At 41.1% G+C, this 20,757-nt stretch overlaps 1 protein-coding gene across 1 annotated transcript in view; it reads right to left on the reverse strand.

The window, feature by feature from the left end:
• Positions 1-20,757, reverse strand: part of LOC139475747 (sphingomyelin phosphodiesterase-like) — a 29,531-nt gene that overhangs the window by 8,523 nt on the left and 251 nt on the right. Inside the window, exons 2-9 of the mRNA XM_071258948.1 lie at positions 14,603-15,012; positions 13,732-13,896; positions 10,221-10,344; positions 6,516-6,622; positions 6,059-6,228; positions 5,462-5,572; positions 1,695-1,775; positions 580-667 (exon numbers count right to left, since the gene is read on the reverse strand). Of these exons, the coding sequence (XP_071115049.1) occupies positions 580-667; positions 1,695-1,775; positions 5,462-5,572; positions 6,059-6,228; positions 6,516-6,622; positions 10,221-10,344; positions 13,732-13,896; positions 14,603-14,965 (1,209 nt within the window). The 5' untranslated portion in view covers positions 14,966-15,012. The remainder of the gene's footprint in view (positions 1-579; positions 668-1,694; positions 1,776-5,461; positions 5,573-6,058; positions 6,229-6,515; positions 6,623-10,220; positions 10,345-13,731; positions 13,897-14,602; positions 15,013-20,757) is intronic.

Raw genomic sequence — 20,757 nt, forward strand, 5'->3', positions numbered from 1 at the left:
GGTCAGCCCCTCCATTTGCACAATTTTGAATCCTCACCACCGGAGAATGCTTCCACCCATATATAGTCTATATCTATCCTTAGTTCCAGAGAAGAAGTCGTTTAAAGCAATATAGCCAAATAACCCCTATTTGGCCCTGTCCCTTAGCCCCTTGGGGGGTCAGCCCCACTAATTGTACAATTTTGAATCCTCACCACCAGAGAATGCTTCCAACCAAAAAAGGTTGATCTCTATCTCTTAGTTCCAGAGAAGAAGTTGTTTAAAGCAATATGGCCAAATTACCCCTATTTGGCCCCAGCCCTCAGTCCCCTGGGGGGTCAGCACTACCATTTGTACAAATTTAATCCCCACCACCTAGGGATGCTTCCAGTCAAATTTCATTAATTTCCAATTATTTGTTCAGAAGAAGTCATTTGAAAACATTGTTGACGTCCGGACGATGGACTGACGACAGACGCCACGGTATGGCATAAACTCACCTTGGTCCTTCGGACCAGGTGAGCTAATAATAACTGGCATAACACAAGGACCAGTCACTGAAATGTCTGTTTTCTGAAGAGCGTGATGCCCTGCACTTACCTTCTCCTTCTTCTTCTCAGCATCCTGCAGCACATCTACCAGCCACTGTAACTGGCCGGCTGGGTCAGTCGTGTTTAGTAGCAGCCACCTGAAGATTTAGGGATACGCCTTTGTGTAAAGATTAGAGCATGAGGACCCAGTGTCTTACCACTGAAATCGTTAGATAAAGACAGAGGTGCAGAATGGTTTAACGAACCATCTCCAAGATTATACACAAGGATTCTGAGTATTCTAACCTCTACATAAATGGTCGTACCAGGGAAAGGATACTATTCAAATAGGACCAACTAGCGCATATATATCAATCAGCTACACATAACTTGCTGATGTTGAAGGGCCTAATATGAGAAAAGAAAGCCCTGTGTTTCTTTTAATAATAAACTACCAAATAACGTATATTCAATGACTAGAATAACATATTCATATTAACTGTCACTCAGGTTGGTCTTGATGATAGTAAATATTGAATTATTTATTGCACTGAATTTCTGCCATGATGCTATGCAAGAAGACAACACAAAGCTCCAGATAACTTTCTGAGCAATTGAGTTTTTATTTGGAGGTTTCTATTTTAATTGGGTTATTACATTTTTCATTGAGTAACCAATAGTTTTTCTCATCTATTCATCATTCTATTGTTTTTTTCCAAAAAAGAGTAAACATTTTGAGATTTAAAAAAACCCATAATAATCTTTCAGATGTATATGAGGGTTCTATCTATAGGCTTGACTCGGAAAGTAAATTAGCTCCATTGTACGCATGCTAAAAAAGCTTCATTGGGTATTTAGGCATGCTGTTTTTACACATTTGAGTTTTTCATTTAATGCATGCATTTCTGTACACAAGTTAATTGAAAGTAATTATGTTTTGAATATTTTTGGGGGGTATTTTACGCAAATACGCAGCTTATCTGTAGCTCTGCAACAATCATTATTTTAATGTGCAGATGTTGTGGGTACGACTGGCTGGCCATGCTGGCTACACAACATTTTTCATCACAATGTTCCAGAATCAAAGATAGGAAAACAGAAGACATAGGTTTAATTACGCATTCACCAGGAATTCTGAATCCCAAAATGTATACATTGCTCCCTTGTGTGCCATGTGATTCTTACCAGTTCTGGTTGTTGCAGTAGTTGGTATTGACGGACACGATGCGCAAGCCTGGATAGGGGGACACCTCATAGAAGCTGCCTCTGTTAAAACAAAACAGATGTCCATCTTAGGAAGACCAGCCAGCTTATAGTAATGAGGTGAGTACGTTTAACATTACTTTTAGCAATATTCCAGCAATATCACACCAGAAATGGCTTTCACACAATGTACCCGGGTCTTCGGCATGACGAGCGAATGCTCTAACTGCAAGGCTACCCGACCGCCCCAACTCATATTATTGAAATGAACCCGAGGCCTTTGGCATGAAGGGCGATTGCTTTAACCACTCACTGAACAAGGCTATTTCAAATTTACAACATTTAAGATCAAATAGGGAAAGTTAGAACTTTTTTTAAAGGATGTTTAAAGATAAGCAAATATGAGTGAGTAAGTAAGTATGGTTTTACGCCGCTTTTAGCAATATTCCAGCAATACCATGGCGGGGGACCACCAGATATGGGCTTCACACATTGTACCCATGTCGGGAATCGAACCCACATCTTCAGTGTGAGGAGCGAACACTTTAACCACTAGGCTACCCGACCACCCCAGCAACTATGAACATTTACATAATATACATCATACATACTACTCAAAACAAGTTTAGGAACAGACAATTGGAAGGCTGAGTTGCAATACCCAGAAGCCATGACAGATTACTTAGTCATGAACAAAATTGAATGTTCTTTTCCTTCCGAAGAGTAGATCATGAATAATATCATAATATATAAATATCACAATAATCAAATATGGGTTTTTCAGGTTAAAAACAATGTTTTATTGGTCTGTTTTCAGTCGTACAAATGGGTATCTCATACCTCTAGTCGCACGTTAAAAGGAAGCCAGAAGCTGGAATGTAAACAATAAACTTGTTTCCATTCGGTTGCGCAAGCACCTCCCTATGACATGCCACAAATCTCGAAAAATAAGCCATCAAACAGGACTGGGTGGGAACGTACGACTGAAAACAGACCAATAAAACATCGTTTTTAATGTGAAAAACCCATGTTTTGGTCTGTTTTTAGTCGTACAAATGGGTAGAATTCGATGGAACACTGGAAGGAGGGTCGGGAAAGTAATCAGGAAGTGACCTCTTTCACGTCGAATGTACCAAGTTCCTCACCCCTGTAGTGACAATAGAACATTCGACCAGATGCACAGGACGAGACAAATTGTTTATCATGAACGCACAGCATGGTTAATGCTCATCGACACACAATTAATTATCGATGCGACAGGACAACTGCACGCGTCAGTTGAACTGCGATCGAAGTGGTCGACGTATAGTTTAGTTACAGAGCAACTCGCAGTATACAAGGTAACTAAAACAGCATGTTTATTGCTCTTCTTCCCACAAGTAAGGATCGATGCGACAGGACAACTGCACACGTCAGTTGAACTGCAATCGAAGTGGTCGACGTATAGTTTAGTTACAGTGCAACTCGCAGTATACAGGGTAACTAAAATAGCATGTTAATGCTCTTCGACCCACAAGTAAGTATCGATGCGACAGGACAACTGCACACATCAGTTGAATTGTGATCGAAGTGTGGTCGACGTATAGTTTAGTTACAGAGCAACTCGCAGTATAAAAGGTAACTCAAATAGCATGTTTAATGCTCTTCGACCCCAAAGTAAGTATCGATGCGACAGGACAACTGCACACATAAGTTGAATTGCGATCGAAGCGTGGTCGGCTTATAATGTAGTTACAGAACGACTCGTCGTATACAAGGTAACTAAAATAGTATGTTTAATGGCCGATGGAGCCATTCTACGACAATCTTCATGATCCGTGTGATGAAGTCTTCCCCCCACCGGTAGCTCGTCTAAAGGTAGTAGACTCTGACGATGGTGACGGCGGGTGAAGGGACCTCACTACCTCCCTCGCTGGCTCGCTGTCGACAGCATAGCAAGCGGTTATAGCTGGTGACGAACAGCAGTGTCCATGGATCCCCAATGCCTGTGTACTACAAGAATCTTGGAGGACGCTGGTTTCTTGGAGAGTAGCCCCCAATCCAAGTCCCTACTCATGGGTGACGAAAACCCATGCCATAGATCGGGTAACGCGATCGAACAGGTGGTTTGCTGAAACTCTGCCCCGGCAGAGCAGAGGCAAGTTCTGGTCCATATCGTGAGCCATGGCTCTGAAGACATCAGGGGGAAAAGACTGAAGAGACTGCGGCGTATCTGCAACCTTAAAGCCAGCACACGTCGGTTTGTCATCATCTTTTGATAACTCAGGCAGAAAAGTGAGATAGCCAAGCCATAGCCAGGCTGTCGTCACAATCCATCGTCGACGTCATTTGTGTAGATGTAGATGAAGGTACTGGTGTAGTGGTGTACTGGTCGATGGTCCATGGACCTCCGACGTAGTCAAATCCTTCTTGGTCGACGCCGTCGAGGCGAGTACCGCCGTCGTGATCTGGGCTATCAAAACCGGGTTGATATGAAAGTGAGACGAGGGTGACGATTGATCATTATCTCTACGACGCTGATCTCCCAAAAACTCCCTTCGAGAGCGTCGCACCTCCCCGTTGGAACGAGGGCTACATCTCTAACTGTAGAAGTACTACGATCCCCATCGTAGATATCGTCCGAATCGAACTCCCGACGACCTCGAAGGCGACGAACGTCCTTGTGTCATTTACTGTCTCTCGATGAGGCACTCGACCTGTCGTCCCGGGGCGGGAACGACTTGTAGAGTGGGATCTGTGTTCACTGTCGACCTATCGTCATTGGTAGGACGAGAGACGGACCGACTGGGGACTGTAGTCCCCTCATGGTCCTCGTCACGAGCCAGTCCCGTCGTAACGGGGGTGGCTGAGTGACGCTCTCGATCAACCAATTGACGAAGATCAGTCGGGCGGGTAGTATCATCAGCAGGCGAACGGTCACGTGTCTTGTCGAAAACGTAAGTTGACTGGGGCGGGTCGTTATCAACTGATTCCTTGGGTGTGGCCGACACGCCACCCCCAGGGCCAGATGTAGAGGCTGCAGAGTCCAGGGATCCACCCGATGACCTACTCTGCTTGTAGCGCTGGTCAGTAGCCCGCTTCGCCAACGCACAAAGATACCAATTAAAGTTTATTAAAGTGATCACATTCTTTACAACGTTTATCCCACGAGCACGTTGAAAATCCGTCCTTAATTATGCAGGAAGGACAATACTTGTGAGGATCTACTTTAGACAGGATACTTTGACACGAGGCAGAAAAGCCCGACATGTTGCCACGTGTATAATCAAGTCAAACAGTGAAACACGTGTTGAACACAAACAATGGATTACCAAGGATTACATTCCAGGAGTCTACAGGTAAGACATATTATTATTACTGTATTAGAACAACAACTGTAGACACACGATAAGTACTAGTAGAATACAAACTAGCAGTCTATCGCGAAACTCCTTTTGAGCGACCAGCTCAGAGGCGCGCTGAGAGATTTTGTGGCATGTCATAGGGAGGTGCGTGCGCAACTCGACGGAAACAAGTTTATTGTTTTTACATTCCAGCTTCTGGCTTCCTTTTAACGTGCGACTAGAGGTATGAGATACCCATTTGTACAACTGAAAACAGACTAAAACATACGTTATGATATAAAACAACCTACCATAACAATGCGTATGACTGTACTGTGCCAAATACGGCATAACTGCAACAAGTTTCTGAGAAAAATCAACAAAATGAGTCCTTAGCACACATGAAATAATCAGCTATGTTCTCACAGTTTGATGGTTGCCTTGGTATCCTGAGGTAACCAGTTGAGCCAGCTGTCGGCGATGGCGTTGTACAACCAGGAGATGGAGTTGTTGTTGGTAATGAACGGAGGAGGAAAACTGTGGAATGTAAAACATGCATGTCCTCATTGTGTTTGTTCACATGATTATGTATTTAATATCAGTTCATATGAAGGACTTTTTCCGACACGAAAGTATCATATTTGTCTAAAGTTGTTTAAAATAATCATAAGGCTCAGAAAGGAACATTTTGGTTTCCATTTTTTTTAATCAGTCATAGTTGAGTAATGGGACATAGTAATGCTCATTGAAATTAAAGCCTAGTTTAGAAAATGAATTAGAGTACCGGTAATGTCCCTTTGATCAAATATGGCGTTCAACAAGACTCAGTCAAGACTAACAATGTCCACTCATGAAGCTCTGCGCCTCAAAGTCTGATTTGTCAAGGACACATGTTAAAGAAGAAAATTTATTTTGAAATTCACTGTTAAATCGATCTTGTTATTTTGTGCATACATGTTGCTTAGATTGCACATATTTTCTATCTACAACAGCAATGAAGGTATATTCCGCATACAGGCCTACCTGTTGACTGGAGAACTCTCATGGTTCCCCAGTGCTGAGTAGATGGTTTTCTTCGGGAAGTACTTCTTGAAGAGCTTGGTGAGTCTGTCAATGGCAGACAACTGATCATCTCTAGATTGGTTCCAGATGTCATGAGCTGGGAGGTCGCCTGTCCACATGACATAGTCGTACTAGAACACAGACAACCATGTCATTTACAATCACATTAGACAGATGTTAAATTGATATTTAATCAATAAACTCAAGGCCCATGAAGATCTGGGTTAGAACAGGTCTTCAGCAACTCCTGTTTGCTTGAAAAGGCGATTATGCTTGTTGTAAGAGGCAACTTTACGGCATGAGTAAAGACCCATGCCAACGGATGACGCATTAACAGCTAGGTGACACATTGTAGCCATCCTTTCTTCACTAAACCTTTCGTTGCACAACCATGGAGAAATAACAAAAATAACTGTACCTCTGTAGACTTGTTCTGCAGATGCTCAAACAGGTTCTCTAGGGTCGACAAGGGTGTGTCACAGTTCCTGTAGTCTCCCCACTGCCCCGCCCCCATCTCTCCTGGATCTAGACATATATAACAGGGAGAGAGATATTACACTACAGTCTCCCCACGGCCCTGTCCCCATCTCTTCTGGATCTAGACAAATATAACATGCAGTCAGATATTACACTACAGTCTCCCCACTGCCCCGCTCCCGTCTCTCCTGGATCTAGACACATATAACATGCAGTCAGATATTACACTACAGTCTCCCCACGGCCACGCCCCCATCTCTCCTGGATCTAGACACATATAACAGGCAGTCAGGCATTACTGTATTGTCTCCCCACTGCCCCGCCTCCATCTCTCCTGGATCTAGACACATATAACAGGCAGTCAGATATTACACTAGTCTCCCCACTGCCCCGCTCCCGTCTCTCATGGATCTAGACACATATAACAGGCAGTCAGGCATTATTGTATTGTCTCCCCACGGCCCCGCCCCCATCTCTCCTGGATCTAGACAAATATAACAGGCAGTCAGGCATTACTGTATTGTCTTCCCACGGCCCCGCCCCCATCTCTCCTGGATCTAGACAAATATAACAGGCAGTCAGGCAATACTGTATTGTCTCCCCATGGCCTCGCCCCCATGTCTCCTGGATCTAGACACATATAACAGGCAGTCAGGCATTACTGTATTGTCTCCCCACTGCCCCGCCCCCATCTCTCCTGGATCTAGACACATATAACAGGCAGTCAGATATTACACTACAGTCTCCCCACAGCCCTGCTCCCATCTCTCCTGGATCTAGACACATATAACAGGCAGTCAGGCATTATTGTATTGTCTCCCCACTTCCTTGCCCCATGTCTCCTGGATCTAGACACATATAACAGGCAGTCAGATATTACACTACAGTCTCCCCACAGCCCTGCTCCCATCTCTCCTGGATCTAGACACATATAACAGGCAGTCAGGCATTACTGTATTGTCTCCCCACTGCCCCGCCCCCATCTCTCCTGGATCTAGACACATATAACAGGCAGTCAGGCATTACTGTATTGTCTCCCCACTTCCTTGCCCCATGTCTCCTGGATCTAGACAAATATAACAGGCAGTCAGATATTACACTACAGTCTCCCCACAGCCCTGCTCCCGTCTCTCCTGGATCTAGACACATATAACAGGCAGTCAGGCATTATTGTATTGTCTCCCCACTTCCTTGCCCCATGTCTCCTGGATCTAGACACATATAACAGGCAGTCAGATATTACACTACAGTCTCCCCACAGCCCTGCTCCCATCTCTCCTGGATCTAGACACATATAACAGGCAGTCAGGCATTACACTACAGTCTCCCCACGGCCACGCCCCCATCTCTCCTGGATCTAGACACATATAACAGGCAGTCAGGCATTACTGTATTGTCTCCCCACTTCCTTGCCCCCATGTCTCCTGGATCTAGACACATATAACAGGCAGTCAGATATTACACTACAGTCTCCCCACAGCCCTGCTCCCATCTCTCCTGGATCTAGACACATATAACAGGCAGTCAGGCATTACTGTATTGTCTCCCCACTGCCCCGCCCCCATCTCTCCTGGATCTAGACACATATAACAGGCAGTCAGGCATTACTGTATTGTCTCCCCACTTCCTTGCCACATCTCTCCTGGATCTAGACAAATATAACAGGCAGTCAGGCATTATTGTATTGTCTCCCCACTTCCTTGCCCCATGTCTCCTGGATCTAGACACATATAACAGGCAGTCAGATATTACACTACAGTCTCCCCACAGCCCTGCTCCCATCTCTCCTGGATCTAGACACATATAACAGGCAGTCAGGCATTACACTACAGTCTCCCCACGGCCACGCTCCCGTCTCTCCTGGATCTAGACACATATAACAGGCAGTCAGGCATTACTGTATTGTCTCCCCATGGCCTCGCCCCCATGTCTCCTGGATCTAGACACATATAACAGGCAGTCAGGCATTACTGTATTGTCTCCCCACTGCCCCGCCCCCATCTCTCCTGGATCTAGACACATATAACAGGCAGTCAGGCATTACTGTATTGTCTCCCCACTGCCCCGCCCCCATCTCTCCTGGATCTAGACACATATAACAGGCAGTCAGGCATTATTGTATTGTCTCCCCACTGCCCCGCCCCCATCTCTCCTGGATCTAGACACATATAACAGGCAGTCAGGCATTATTGTATTGTCTCCCCACTGCCCCGCCCCCATCTCTCCTGGATCTAGACACATATAACAGGCAGTCAGGCATTATTGTATTGTCTCCCCACTTCCTTGCCCCATGTCTCCTGGATCTAGACACATATAACAGGCAGTCAGATATTACACTACAGTCTCCCCACAGCCCTGCTCCCATCTCTCCTGGATCTAGACACATATAACAGTAAAGTCTAATAGCTTAAGAAATATAGATCTGGGTATTGAACAATTATTGTCATAAATGGGTCTTGTATAAATGGGTCAACTGATCACAGTATCTCATTGTCAACCCGTTGAGGATACAGGGTAGAATAGGTCTTCAGAAACCCATGTTTGTCGTAAGAGGTGACTAACGGGATCGAGTGGTCAGGCTCGCAGACTTACTTGATGCATATCATTGTATCCCAATTGTATGGATCGATGCTCATGATGTCAATCACTGGATTGTCTGGTCCAGGCTCAATTATTTACAGACTGCTGTCACATAGCTGGAATATTGCTGAGTGCGGCATTACACAACAGACAAACAAAACAAATATCTCACTGTCCTATGAACTGTTCTAGTGTATATAGATATAGATCGATATTTCTTCATGTAAGTAGACTACATTCACATTGAATGTGACAGTTAAGGCTTGTGAATAATAACAAACGGCGAAAAAATAATGGATATATATTTTTACACGGTAAACAACTTGTATCATTGCAATGTGCGAGACAAGGCGAACTTCGTGAGATTGGCCGAGCGCGCTCCCCCGCCTCGGCCTCGGTTAAACGGCTCATCGTCTATAATGCCCACCAATTATTTGGACCCCATAGGTAGCGTTGTAGCGAGGGACCACTGTAGTGTAAAACCAGGAAACTATTATTTGAAATGACCTTCTTCCTTGTTCATGTTGTTACAGAAAACCATACAGCCCCAACTTCGGAATATAGTGATTTATCATACCTCCATGTCAGAATGATGAGATCTGATTGGTCCACGTGATCTTGACAAAATACTGTGTAACCCGCCTTGGAGTGTAATATATTTATCAGCGGGGAATAAATCTCTTAAACCCCACCACGAGCAATAGAGGCTGCATTTGCATTTCTGAGAGACAGAACAAATCTCTTCTACCCCGCTTCAAAGCAAAAAGTTGCACGCTTTTTCTGAGTCAGTGGAAGTCACGTGACATAGCACAAGTTAACCTCAGCTCAATCAATTTTGAATTTGTGTTAATTCATCTACAATGTCACATTGTTAGTAAAATAAATTCGTTGTAGCAGGATCACTTGGGGTACATAGGGTTTTATGCATCCCTCAGTTAGTTTAATTCGCAAAAAAAAACATGTACCCCTCGTGATCCTGGTACAACTTATAATGTGTTTGATAGAAATACAAAAATGTTATGGATATTTTAAAACTAATTCAATCGTTTTACTATATGTCACTAACCCAGTTTTCCATCGTCGGCACGGCAACAGAGTGGCTCCTTACACTCTGCCCTGGCTCCAGGCTGGTAGAGGGAGTCGAAGTGGATGTCGGAGATATGCAGTACTCGCAGTTTGGGGGATCCCGGCTGTCAACATTTTATATTTACACAATATTTTTAATAATGTAAGTACTTTTCAATGATAAAACTACATAAGTCAACATGATTTGTTTGTTTGTTTGTTGTTTAACGCAGCACACAGCAATATTCCAGCTACATGACGGCAGTCTGTAAATAATCAAGTATGGACCAGACAATCCAGTGATTGAGGTCATGGGCATCAATCCACGCATTTGGGATACGATGACATGCATCAACCGTCAGCGAACGTTGTTAAAGACTTTTTCAGTTTGTCTTGCCTATGTCTACACATATCAAATTTGTATTTCCGACAGCAACTTTTATATTTATTCCTACTTTCCTACTTACTATCAATAGTTTTATTCAAACAATCAAAAATGATTTGATTGAAGCTGGGACCTTAAAACCCAATAAATTGCAATAATGTAAGTACTCTTCAATGATAAAACTACATAAGTCAACATGATTTGTTTGTTTGTTTGTTGTTTAACGCCGCACTCAGCAATATTCCAGCTATATGACAGCGGCCTGCAAATAATCGAGTCTGGACCAGACAATCCAGTTATTGACTTCATGGGCATCGATCCACGCAATTGGGATACGATGACATGCATCAACCAAGTCAGCGAGCCTGACCACCTCTTATGACAAGCATAGTCGCCTTTCTTGGCAAGCATGGATTGCTGAAGACTTATTCTACCCCGGATCTTCACGGATCAAGTCAACATGAAAGTCTAGTGGATTTTAGGGAAAACGTACATGGTGTATGTACGTCTTGAGGCAGTATTTATTTCATTTCATTATAATGGATGAAATCTGAAGTCTCTTTCAAAAAAAAAATTCTTACTTTTTTGCTTGACCTATTATCATGATTATTTGTTTTGACTGTTTGCTCTTTAACACCACAGTCGTTATATTCCAGCTGCATACATGGGAGTAAATAATCAAATCTGAACCCGATAATCCAGTGATTGACATCATGAGCACTGATCCATGCAATGTGGGATGTAATGACATGTAATCAAACAAGTCACCAAGTTTGATCAGTGACCACCTAATAAATTTAGTCACATTTAATTTTACAAAAGGAAAGAGCCATCGATATCCCCCAAAAAGGCAAATATGTAAAATATATCAACTACCAGTAGTTATATTAATTCCATAGCTACCGCACGTTCAGGCTTAGTCAAAAATATGGAAATAACTTTAACTCACAAAATATGTTTTTAAAAAATCCCAAACAATCAAAAAGTACCAGTTCACCACTTGACTGATCAATGTGCAATATTTGGTGAAGAAACACTATATGGTTTTCAAGTTCTGCTCCCAAAACAAACATTTTGCACTGATAGATGGCGTCCATTTTAATATGCCGCGGCAAAACGTGTTGAGGGGGATAAAAAGCATACATTGCTGGGGATCTATTCCAATGCAGACTACATAATGTTTGAGCCATGAGCCAGACACCAAGCTCATAATCAAATAGATTCAATTATAAATAAAAATAAACCTAGCTATTTAAACTGTCACTTGCCTACAACTTCATGAAAGACAAAGTCCTTTAAAAATAGCACATTTTCCGCTTCATCTTCAAATATTTTCCTTATCCATAAACTGAATTGCCAACAAGGAAAATCCAATAAAATCTCCTTCCTGCAAGAGTTCCATTATGCAAGCACATTCATAGTCATATTAGCACACATATTGTATTTGTCTACCCAGAAGTGGAATCTTAAATACATCCTGTCAGTGTTTCCTGATTGCACTATGTCACTTCCTTTATTCCATCTTTGTGATGGGTACTCATGGTAAAGTGCTGGCCTTCGTACAGACTGACACTGACCAACATATAATGCTTACATTCTTTCATCTATAATTTGTTGTAAACCTGATAAAACAAATGGACCCATATATCAGACTTCCCCTGCACAGTTTTGACAACTTCACATGTCATATTGTTGGGTGGGAGCAATAGACACATTATAAACAGGAGTGTGTGAGTGAGTGAGTATGGTTTTACGCCGCTTTTAGCAATATTCCATCAATATCATGGCGGGGGACACCACAAATGGGCTTCACAAATTGTACCCATGACGGGAATCGAACCCAGGTCATCTGCATGACGAGCGAACACTATAACCACTAGGCTACCCCACCGCCCCTTCAATCACAGGAAAGTTGCTACTTTCTAAATACTTTCTAAATATCCTAATTTCATTTCGACTTGTCACTGGTATAAACTTTGCCAACAAGATGACAATAGGCATAATTTTGAAAATCACAAGATACCATCATGTTCCTTATTTTTCCAAACGTATTGTGATACGTATTGATTAGCATTTCAAATCGTGGTATACTGGTACACTGGTAATCCTGCGAACCTCTAATCATTTTGTACGATTCATGCAGAACATTCTGAAAAGGCAGAGAAAAGAGAAAAAATGACTGTCAAACTGGTAGCCATGACAATTTCTGTGAGCAAATTTTAGAGACATCAGGGTTTAGATAATTTTAGCATCACAAGTACATTCTCCTTATTTCAATATAGGAGTACTGGCAAAACTAACGTTTGTTTGTTTGCTTGTTGTTTCACACTGCACTCAGTAATATTCCAGCTATATGATGGCGGTTTTAAAATAATCGAGTCTGGACCAGACAATCCAGTGATTGACATCATGAGCATCGATCCACGCAATTGGGAATGATGACATGCATAAACCAAGTCAGCGAGTCTGACCACCAGATCCCGTTAGTTGCCTCTTACGACAAGCATAGTCGCCTGTCACGGCAAGCATGGGTTGTTGAAGACCTATTCTAACCCGGATCTTCATGGCAAAACTAAAGAGCACCCTTAGAGTACTGCATGGATTTTAGTGGACTAATTTTGGATATGCACCACAGCATTGCTACTCTTGTGTAAACAGGTCAATAAACAATAAATAAAGTTTACTCAGTTGAACTTTGTAGTTTAGAACCACCTGTGTGACTAACAAGAGCCACTAGTAAGCAGTTCGTTCAATTTTTGTGCAACAATTTCATGACTTGACTGTTTAGGAGTCGCCAGCACACAGTCTTGTTTGGGAAAGAAACTTGTGATTGATTTCTGAATCGCTATGTTTATATGCAAAATACACATTTTTGACCAATTCGATTTAGCTGCAGTATGCTGTTTCCTTAGCAATTGGGTTTTCTCACACAAACTCACCTTGCATCATCATCGATACAAAGCTTAAATTTAATTGTGTGCTTTCTTTAGGAGTATGATACATGACAAGATGGTGAGGGGAAATGGGGTTTAACACTTAATAACAGTGCGTTTAAGACAATTGCACTTACATAGTGACAAAATACATGAAAAGAAACCAGAGAAACACAAAATACTTGCATACTTACAGACGGTGGTTTGGGAGGTACTACTGGTGGTTTTGGGGTACTTGGTAGTGTCACATTCCAGTTCTCCAGGGGATTGTAAGGGGTTCCACATGTTGAACCAAAGAGTGTTCCACAAATTTCGTCAGGTTTTAACACCAACTTATCTATGACTGTCAAGACTTCATTCTGAAATCAAGTCATTTGAGAGCATGTTAATGCTATTTTATGCACCAACAGTGATAGAAATTGGCACAAGTCCTATAGTCCTTGCAAAACTGACCAATAGTTAAAGTATCATATGGACTAGAGGATATATGCCATTCTTAAGGGTTTTGCTGTATGTTATCATTATCAGGACCAGTGGAATAAAAATGTTAGTTCAGAGCTCCAGACAACGTTTTTGAGTTTTTACGCTAGGGTTTCTATTTCAATTGGGTAATTACATTTGTCATTGGGTAACCAATATTTTTTCACTGATCTATTCATCACTCTATTGGATTTTTCCCCAAATTAGTGAGCATTTTAAGATTAAAAAGCAATGAAAAAATGTTTTAGATGTATAGGATTGACTCGAAAAGTAAATTCGCTTGTTATTGTGTTTCAGAAATTCACTCCTTTAAACTGAAAAAGCTTCACTGGATATTTACATAAGCTTTTTTAACACATTTGAGTTTTTCATTCAATGCATGTGTTTCTGTATGCAAGTTAATTGAAAGTAGTTTCTAACGCTTATCAACAATAGTACTCAGGCAAACAATTACAAAATAGATACCATCATCATCATCATCATCATCCCCCCGAGGTACTCTCATCAAAAGGGTCAAGGATATTTATCAAGACAGAATGAAGATATAATACACTGAATAATCAAGGATGAGACTATCCGACTCACCTGAAACTCCTGTACAATTGCAATACACACTCTGTCATCCTGCAGACCAAGGTCGATGCATACTTTTGTCAATAAATCTGCAATTTGTGCCTTAGTGTGTCCCTGGTTAAAATAGACTTGCACCAAGCTGACTGACAACTTGCATATTTCACATTCAGTCGAATGTAGCAGTGAGCTATGCTCAGTACCTATAGGCAACTTTTGTGTGAAAGTTTCGCTAAACTTCGGAAGAAATTCTCTAAAGAGTCTTTTTGGTGGTATATGTGGATCATGTCTTTGGTACCATAGCGGACTGGCTTGACAGCTGGACAGCAGAAACACAGAACTATATAGCAACAGAATGTATTTTCCTAAAACTATCATTTTAGAAGATCAAAATCTGTTCCTTGTTGTGTAGATGTGGAGCTGATCTGAAAAATATAAAGAATACAATGTTACAAGGCTTCATATCTACTAATTACTGCAGCAAGCAGTGTTCGAAATAACTGCCTGTGGCTGGTAACTTTTCTGACGGGCTGCAAGAAATTTGTCTCCACCTGCCCCACTGTCTGGCAGATAATTTTAAGACTACTTACAATGATGATTAATTATAACTCCTTGCTAGTGATTGTTTGCATTATTTCAACTGAATCAAGACATGATTTGTCTCTTGTGTTTTGTGATTTTCTAATGGATGTCTTAAATCAGGCATGGAAACTTTGAAGATGGGCAGGCAACACTTACACGTCACCTGCCCGACTGTCTTGCTGGGTTATAAGATTATTATAAGGCAGGATTGGTTGGTTGGTTTGTTGTTTAACGCCGCATTAAGCAATATTCCAGCTGTATGACGGGGTCTGTAAATAATCGTGTCTGGACCAGACAATCCAGTGATTGATATCATGAGCATCAATCCACGCAATTGGGATCGATGACATGCATCAACCAAGTCAGCGAGCCTGACAACCCGATCCCGTTAGTCGCCTTTTACGACAAGCATAGTCACCTTTTACAGCAAGCATGGGTTGCTGAAGACCTATTCTACTCCGGAATCTTCATGGAGCAACAAGGCAGTAATTCTGGGAAATGAATCAGACAACATTCCACAAAGTGATCATCAATATCAGCATCATCAACATAAAAATTTATCACAATTTTGGTGACACCCTTCTTTTACTGTGGCGTTTTTTCATGACCCCCTCAATCTCACCCACCCTTTCTACCTATGATAAATGGCCAGTCCCTAATGAGCTATTAGTTGTACACAAAGACACACTTGTAAAAATATTACATTGCACATGCACCTTGCTCTTTGAAGAATTATGTAAGCAACAACTTGATCAAATTTATCAGTGAATAAATGCTAATCATGTGCTAATTATTACATGCCCTTGTCGATGGGCCTATTACCATACATTATGCAGAGATCAAGAAAACAGTTATAGTAACCGAACAGCTACCGAATCACACGTATGCTTATTGTACAGTGAATGAGTGATTTAGTGAGTTGGGTTTAACACCACTTTTAACAGTATTCCAGTTATATCGAGGCGTGTCAGCTTAATGTGGGTGGAAAGCCCGAAGTGATGCAGGTCTCAGACGTTTACCACTTCGGTGAAATCCATGAGCATGGGTATGGTGCTGTTTTACGTCGCTTTTAGCAATATTTCAGCAATTCCAGGACACCAGAATTAGGCTTCACACATTAAACCCATGTGGGAAATCGAGCCTGGGTCTTCGGTCTGACTAGCTTATCCACTAAGCTAGCCTATCGCCCAATAGCATTAGAACAAACCTGAAAAAACCTGTCATGCGCATTGAACAGAAACTGTTTGATGGACCATGATTGACAGCCAGACCACATGGAGCAAGTGGTGGTACACGGTCCTGTGTACAGCTGAGTATCGCCTGGTATCTTGCGCTATGTTTCGTACCACGATACAGACTGACGATACTACTGGTATCACGATACACCACATCAAATAGTAAGAAATGATGAAATCACTGAACTACAGCTCTAAAACCTCTTTCTTCATACTTTATTTATTGTAATCTGAGGGGCGGTCGGGTAGCTTATTGGTTAAAGCGTTTGCTCGTCACGCCAAAGACCAGGGTTCGATTCCCGACATGAGTACAATGTGTGAAGCCCAAAATTACGTAGAGTAATTGATCATCATACTAATTTTCGTATGACATGAAAAAAATGTCATAAGAAAAATAAAAAACGGACAAATTCAGAGAAAAATGTGCAAAGATTGAGCAAAATGTTCTGTTTTTGACATCGATTTTCTCCTATGTACATATTTTTCAGAAACTGGTGTTCCCCGCCGTGATATTGATGGAATATTGCTAAAAGCGGTGTAAAACCATACTCACTCGCTATTGTTACCAAAAAAACAAAAGAACAAACAGTTTTAAATGAAGGGATGGTTATTAAATGTAACAGTTTGTCAGTGTGTCCTGAGTTACCACATCCTCATGTTCTGCCATTCTTACAGGTGGCGCTATGCCATTGAGGGAGGTAACTCTATTAGTTCCTGTTCTATTTATAACGTATCATGATCTCACAAACTGATGATTCAAGTATCGTTTGAACCTAAGTATCGATGATATCGTAGGTATCAGTGAATCGTTTCAGCCCTAGTACAATGCACAGGTCACAACTCGCGGCAAAGATAGCAACGTTGGTTGCAGATGGTGGATGGGTGACCGTGTTCGGCAGCTTTGTGCCCAAGTGTTTTTTGGTCTTTGGTCCTGCCCCTCATCCAAGAAACTTTGTTAGAAGTTATAGAACTATGCCTCTGTTCAATGATTGGGTACCCCACAGGGGAGAGATGGTACTGTGACTCTTAAGCTTCAACCTTAAAAGCTGCTTGGGTTGTGTACTCCCCAGGGAGCTGAGAATGAAAATCAAGTACACACCTATCCATTGACCTGGATAATAATGTTTTCAACACCATAAGCATGATAAGCATTCACTTGGTAAATGGCATCTGGCACAAAATAAATGGACATATAAATGATATTAATAATTTTATCATTATCAATAATAAACAAGGGGAATTTTGTGCAAAAACATTCGATACTAAGCACTGTGACACATTCCTCAATTACAATGGTATATATCAATACAAGAGGGAAGTGTGTCATGAAACCTGGCAATAAACAAAATAATGAGTGCATAACAAAGAGAATTTATGTACATAACTTGTGTCTCATCATGTTACATGTCAGTAACCTTGGCAACTGGTGAAGTTATATGCACACTATTTGTGGAAACATTATCTTCATCGTGTACCATATATAACCTATTGGATATCAGGACTTTATGCCATGTAATGTCTTTGTTTGGTGTTTAAAGCCACAGTCAGCTATGTCCAGTATTTTTGGTACAGGTAAGGGACCGGTCATTTATCACAGGGTGGTTCAGACTGTCATATATTTAGGTGACCCTCCTCTGTTCTTTTATATATGGCCCTTATAATAAACAGTAGAGAACGTAACGTGTACGCAAGAGGTCACTCATATGCATGACGGTCTGTCAGTGGACCATGGATTTCTGCATGTTGCACACAAATGTCTCTACAAGTGTTATTTGTGAAAATAATAAAACAAAATTACGTAGAGTAATTGATCATCATACTAGTTTTCGTATGACATGAAAAAAATGTCATAAGAAAAATAATAAGTGGTCAAATTCAGAGAAAAATGTGGAAAAATTGAGCAAAATGTTCTGTTTTTGACATCGATTTTCTCCTATGTACATATTTTTCAGAAACTAACATGTACTATTTTCTAAAATCTTATTCATAGTAGAGTTACAAAATATATGAATTACATTTTGAAAGTCAGTGTCAAGTTTCTTTGATAAATGGACGGTCCTTTACCATTATTGGACCTTTGAAGATCAGGGTAAGAATTCTTCAACAACCCATTCTCGTCGTAAGGGATCGGGTGGCCAGCTTCTTGACTTGGATGATGCATGAAATCGTATCAAAATTGTGTAGAAATTAAATCAAAGATGGTGATATCAATAACTGGATTGTCTGGTATAGACTTGATTGATTACAGACCGCCGTCATATAGCTGTTATATTGCTGAGTGCGACGATAAACAACAAATAGATAGTTCTACCGTACAAGCCCAAAGGATCCATAACAAAGAAAAGGTTGACTGCCTTGTGCCAGGAGGGGAGTGACTACCATGTCCATCTGGGGATCATAAATTCAGTGAAAAGTTTCTTGATGGAAACTGCAAGTAAAACTAACCAATTAGACTAACGCTTAGTCTCTGAAACAATATAATATTGATAGAAACAAATAACTCCATTGAAATTGAAATAGAGCCCCAGTGAGATGGGAGATTCTTGACTTGCTTCATTTCGGCCTTTTGCATTTAAGAAGGGCTGGGCGAAAGGGAAAATAGTATGGTTCAGGGACTCTGAGACAGAAGCATAATACAGTCAAGTCTCGTTTATCCGACACTCGTTAATCCGACAATTGGCTTTATCCGACACAAATGATGTGAAGCGATTAAATCAGTGCTGTTTAGACCCGTTAATCAGACAGTCTCGCACTCTGAAACACCTAATTTGCAACGATTTGCTGAAATTACTCATTAATCAGTCTCGTTAATCCGATACGGTGATCAGCGTACACCATGGTCATCTGCCCGCGGGTACATAGCCCTGAGTTTTGATGCGACACCAGTCGGTGAGTAGCTGCATATTTAAATGGCAGCAGAGATAAACTTTGTGTTTTGTGTTAAACTTTAGAGGTTGCATGATTAGAAAACATATTCCGCGAACAATGTAACACAACAATATGAATATTTCCTTTTTCCTTTTTTTATTACAAGATGTTTGAATCTTTATCTATCGTGTGGTTGTCCAATTTTCGATCACGAACATTGATAATACCTAATTTCGTTTATCTGACATACTCGTTAATCCGACATACTCGTTAATCCGACATAATCATATGCAACCAACAATGTCGGATTTACGGGACTTGACTGTACACATTATGCTAAGACTGGGTAGTGAGGCATACCCTTCCATTGGAGCTGGAAATAGGAACTTGACTAGAGTCCTAAAGCCACTTAGAAATGGGACAACAGTTTCCTTGTTACACATACACATCACCTGGATCACAAATTAAATGTTTAGTTTCTTGATGGAAACAGCAATTAAATCCAAACAATCATTAACAGCAGAATTGAACATGTGCATATATACTAGGGCTGGGACTAGTTCAGATTTACTACCCTGGCACCTGCTGTAAGTCTCAAGAGTTGGATACCAAATGTCTGATCGGGAATTATTTTACCAGAGCCCTGGCAAAAACTATTCAGCTACATGTATATGAACGCATGATAAAATAAAATGATGATGCACAGATGAAGTTGATCGAAGCTTATCATCTTTACTCAAACATGTAAAAGTCAGATGGAATGGGTGAACAGAAAGAAATGTTAATACTAGTAACTTATATTGTAACCATGGAGTTTCATTTTAGTAATGTTATTATGATGAAAAAGATAGGCTATGTGACTAACCAGTCGTGTGGGTACCCAGGTCTGGCCAGCCCAGGAGCTATCTATCCAGAGTACCAAAGTTACCCATCCCAGCCCATGCAAGTATGTAAAATAAAGAAATTGTTATCAATAATAATACATAAAAATGTAAAATGAAGTGTATTTAAATTCATGAAAACTAAATTCATGAAAATATATATGCAGTCATGTTTGTTTGTTGTTTAACGCCACACTCAACAATAAATCCAGGGATTGATATCATGAACATCGATATAGGCAATTGCATCAAACAGGTCAGAGAGCCTCACCTCTTACGACAAGAATAGCTGCCGTTTACGCAAAGCATAGGTTGCTAACTTGAAGACCTTTTCTAATCCAGAACTTGACAGGTCCAATGAAGCCATGACGTATTTAGACGACATATAAACTGTGATTAGTGAGTCATACTGTGGTGTCATTTGTGGGCATTTTGAAGAGACAACTCTGAAATCACATTTACAAATTATATAACGAAAACGGAAACATCCGATGAATTACTGCGACTTACGGTGAATGGGCGCGGGTCTGATAATAAATAACAGTTATCAAACTGCTGTTACTACATTCGTCGGTTCAAATATCAATTCTTGACACAACAGTGA

The sequence above is a fragment of the Haliotis cracherodii genome, unplaced genomic scaffold, assembly GCF_022045235.1.
Source record: "Haliotis cracherodii isolate W230 unplaced genomic scaffold, xgHalCrac1.p SCAF_1, whole genome shotgun sequence".
NCBI classification, from domain to species: Eukaryota; Metazoa; Mollusca; class Gastropoda; order Lepetellida; family Haliotidae; genus Haliotis; species Haliotis cracherodii.